General features: G+C 34.0%; 1 protein-coding gene across 1 annotated transcript in view; it reads right to left on the reverse strand.

Annotated features, from left to right (window-relative positions):
- LOC107684317 (VPS10 domain-containing receptor SorCS3-like) overlaps positions 1 to 4,775 on the reverse strand; it is a 213,526-nt gene that overhangs the window by 22,418 nt on the left and 186,333 nt on the right. The window contains exons 21-23 of the mRNA XM_016480550.1: positions 3,348 to 3,481; positions 2,888 to 3,011; positions 1,776 to 1,888 (exon numbers count right to left, since the gene is read on the reverse strand). Of these exons, the coding sequence (XP_016336036.1) occupies positions 1,776 to 1,888; positions 2,888 to 3,011; positions 3,348 to 3,481 (371 nt within the window). The remainder of the gene's footprint in view (positions 1 to 1,775; positions 1,889 to 2,887; positions 3,012 to 3,347; positions 3,482 to 4,775) is intronic.

The raw sequence follows: 4,775 nt of genomic DNA on the forward strand, positions 1-4,775 counted from the left end.
ATGTCTGCATTTGTGATCGGAGAAACAACAAGCCTACTCTACACTGCTCAAAACTCGTGTTTGAATCATCAGTGGCAAATTCTTTAAATATAAAAAACGTACTTACAGGCTGTGAGTCAGAAGCGCCAGACTGTCCTTGCAAAGTTGGAACTGCCCAACTTTATAGAAACAGCCTTTGTGCCACAGACGCATTGTAGGCTACTGGTTCAGGAAACAGTCCTCATCCATCCTCCATAAAATGTGCTGCACACATCTGAATATTTGGGTTGAACTGTTCTGGAACAGTGTTGTAAATACAACTTAACCACTGATTTCTAGTTGTGTCCTCTTTTGGAAGGCCAAACAACGTAGTTTCGCTTTCACAACGAAACACACAGCGACTCCACAACATGGCAGCGGCGGCAACAGCAAGAATTAAAGTTACGCCTTCTTTCTTTGCGTGAACATTTGGGCGGCGTTATGCAAATCTTCCCACACAGTGACGTAGACATGTGGGGGCGTGTTAGAACAAGCCGTTTTAGGTAGGCGTGGCTGACTCTTAACTTTTATAAAGAATATCTTTGGATTTGAGACGTTAGTCTTTGCAACTTTACAGATATTCTTTATGCACCAAGAGCTTGTAACACTCCAAAGAGAAATGAAAAATTGAAATCGCATCATATGACATTAGAAATGTGTCTTATATTCCAGTGAAAATATCTCAACATGTGCCACCAATATTTTTTATACTTGTTAACCATTCATCAAAGAAAATTTGGTCAAAATCAATTTGCAAATGAAGTATAAAAAAAAAGAAAAAGGAAAATACAATTAAAAGATCGCTTTCTCTGATATAACGGAAGCTTTAATCTAAATAAAATAATAAATTTAATATATAATTATTTAAAATGTAAGCAAAGAGACATTATTATTTCTTGTCTTGTTTTCCAGTGAAAATATCTAAATATGGGCCACCAATATATAATTTATTCCATGTTTTAAGCATATATCAAATAAAATGTGCTCAAAAAACAATTTGCAAATGAAGAAGAATAAATGTAATTTAATTTGTCTTCTTGCTAGACAGATTGCTTTCTCTGATATAACGGAAGCTTTAATCTAAATAAAATAATACATTTAATATATAATTATTTAAAATTTAAGCAAAGAGACATTATTATCTCTTGTCTTGTTTTGTCTTGTTGTCTTGTGAAAATATTAAAATATATGAAACCAAATGTTTGTTTGTTTTTTTTTGTTATAAGAAAATATGGAAAATCAATTTGCCAGTGGGTAAGAAAATAAAATGACTTTAAAAATTGTGTTGTTACTAGACAGACTCCTTTCTTTGAAGGAAAGTAAAGGAGGCTTTAATCTAAATAGTATATAAATATAATAAAATATTTGATTTAAGTAATTATTTCAAATGTATACAATACAATAAACAATAAATTATATATATATAAAAAATATTTATTTCTTTATTTCTTTAATTTATTTCTAATATATATTTTGTCCATGCATTTATTTGTATATAACCCTGTGTTTATTTTGCAATTATGAGCAGCTGACTTCTTGTTATCTTTTCTTAAGAATGTTTAGCTATTGTCCCTGGATTTATTTAGTAATTAATCTATTTTTCAGTGAACAAAAATATAGAAGCAAAGTGTAAGGGACAAGGACAAAGGATAGGATGAAGACAACAGGAGATATTTGACCAGGATCTCTAAGGGCTACAGAGACGAGCCAGGAAAAGACAGCGAGTGACAAGATGGATAGAATAAATTCCCACTCACTTGGAGAACAGCCTTCTTAATTACCCGACCCACATCCTGTCTCCACTCCGGGATGTCCGGGTTGGCCTCGTCCAGATTAGGAGAGAAAGATAAAAGAAGCGATTTGAAGAATTCTGTCACAGAGGAAGAGAGAAGCAGAGACAGACCCTTAATTCTTTCTCTCATAAGATGCCCAATATCTTCTATCTGCTGTGATTTGTTCCAGATGATTTAGTCGAGCTGTAGCAGAGTTATTATTACTGACAGGTATGGAAAGGTTAGCGCTGATCACAAAAATGATTGCAGTCTATTTGGCAGTTGCCAGAAGGGAGTTTTTATGACTAGCTTGCAGTGTCAAGAGACAATTTCCTGTAATTCGGAATGCTCTGAAAGCTGCAATAATACATTTCATCAAGGTTAGGGTTATTTATACATACAGTAGATTATTGTTACCATAGAGGAAAAAAGTAAAGAGGAAAAAGTAACTTGAAACATAGGCCTTTATGTATGTAACATATATCACTTAAAAAGAAAAGAGCACAAAAAAAAACTATATTTAATGTCTCACTAAAGCATTGATAAAGAGCATAATATACAGTTGGATTGTGACCTATGGACTTCAAATAATTACAAATAATTTTTTAACACACATTTCACACACTTATTCGCTAGTTAATCAATTTCCTCTGTGATAACAATGTAAAAAATGGTCATGCATCACAGGAGAATTTTGTCTTTTTTTTTTTTTTTTCTTGTTATCCATATTTCTGCCACATCACAAATCAAGTATTGTGTGAAATTCTGAATTCTGTTGTCAAAATGATGGTAATGAAAGTGACATTTTAAAATTGTTTCTAATAAAATGGCTTATGCTAATTTCATAGATACACAAAATGATCACAGACACACAAGATTAAATAATATTTCCATCATTTTTCACAAAATAAAAACTGGATTAGAAATAACCCATTTTAAAAAGAAATACACACATTTACATTACATTTACATTTAGTCATTTAGCAGACACTTTTATCCAAAGCGACTTACAATTGGGGGATACATAAAGCGATTCTTCTTAAAGAGGCAAACAGACACAGGGAGTGGTTGTAATACCAAGTTCTTAGACATCTCACCTTGTATGGCGATGCTTCTGGTGTCCTGTAGTATAGAGTCCCCTGACGAGACCTGAACAGTGATGGTGACCATGCCCTCGGTGCTGAACGTGTGAGAAACACTGCTGTCCAACGTAATTATGGGCTAGCACCACAAATGTAGTGGATACAAAACAAAAACAATCAAAACACAATCCAACGGCACACAGAAAATCACATTTTTTGTTATTTGTAAGCTCAGTGACTTGAAAAGGAAACTCTTTTAAAATGAATAGCACCAACAGCTTTATTGATGTTTCAGGGCAAACAAGCATAAACTAAAGAACACATCTACTGTAAATACCACAAACACGACAAGAACAAGAACTACATTATTAACGGTTCATTGCTCCTGTTCTGTTTATCTTCTACCGTAAAATGTCTTGGAGGCCTTTGCCCAACAAAGCGAGGCAGAAAATCTGTAATTAAGTGCTGGTTGTACCTCCGTGTTGTTCCCCAGCCACCAGAAATAGGTGAGCGTTCTGAAATGAGAAGGCCAGACCACTGCCGTCAAGTTCACCTCCTTATTCTTAATGACCACATATGGAGCCAGCAGCTGAATATGCTCCACAGGGCCTGAAACACACACACACACACACACACACACACACACACACACACACACACACACACACACACACACACACAGACAATACAAGAACATCAAACAGGGCAAGGGGTGTGCAAAAACTAAATATTTAGCAAAATCAACTAGCACCATGAATAACTAGTTGACTATTTGGTCTTGTATAATTAGACTGGTTTCGGCTTCACCTTTCCCTGATTGGACGCTGTTCAAAAACAGCTAGACGGAAAGCAAGGGAATGGAAACAGAACGCAGGGGTCTTGAGACCTGTTTTTAAAAGTTTGAGTATTTTTAACTTGGCACAGTATTTTAAAAACGCAACACTCGCAGTGGGACGCTCAGAAGTCAGTCAGCATGTGTATAGCTGTAGCGGATACATGGATTTAAACAAGTAACTTTTCCAAGACAGTTTTAATGAGCTAACAGTCTAACACCTAAAGTACAACACGCTAAATGAAGCATTAGCAATAAAAATGTCAAAATTTAAAAAAAAAAAAAAGGATAGAAAGAATATAAACTATTTGGACAACTAGTCAACCATTGTGACCCATACATAGTAAGTATGCACAAAGACATGAACAAATGACCAAATGAACATAGATCATTAAAATTGGTCCTTACTATCATTTCTGTCATCTATCATATATTCATTCAGCTGAGATCTTTCTGCATTGTTGTGCAATTCTTTGCTTATTTAAATAGTCCAACCAATTTTTATTTTATTAAATAATTCTGCTTCGGTATTTTAATACATATCAGGAAATAAATTTTGGACCTAATTGCTCTCATCTGATCACAAGTGCCCACCCCCTGTTTGTTTGTGAAAAGTGGAGCTAAAAGCAGTAATTAAGCACCGCAGTCTACTACACCTGTGGAGTTGACAGACACATGCAGATTTTAGCAGAGCAACTATGAAAGTCACCTACCTAGAGTATTCTGCACAGTTTGTGTTTAAGAGATGTTTATTCAAATGTTTACAAACCAGTGCCCAGCCACTTTATTGTCTATGTGGCTACCAATGTATCTGTATAAATTTGAAGATTATTTAACAGAGTAGACAAGACAGTCAATAGTATTTGTTGTATAATTCGTGTGCTACATAAAGTAGGATACTGAACCATAGTGAAATAATAATTTGTATTGCATTTTTAATTATTATTATATAATTATTATAAAGTATTTTTGTCTTAGTCAGAATTACTTGTACTTTTAGTGTACTTCAAATCTTATATATATATATATATATATATATATATATATATACACACATACATACACACATAT

This window comes from Sinocyclocheilus anshuiensis, unplaced genomic scaffold (assembly GCF_001515605.1).
Source record: "Sinocyclocheilus anshuiensis isolate Anshui unplaced genomic scaffold, SAMN03320099.WGS_v1.1 scaffold1371, whole genome shotgun sequence".
In the NCBI taxonomy this organism is placed as follows: Eukaryota; Metazoa; Chordata; class Actinopteri; order Cypriniformes; family Cyprinidae; genus Sinocyclocheilus; species Sinocyclocheilus anshuiensis.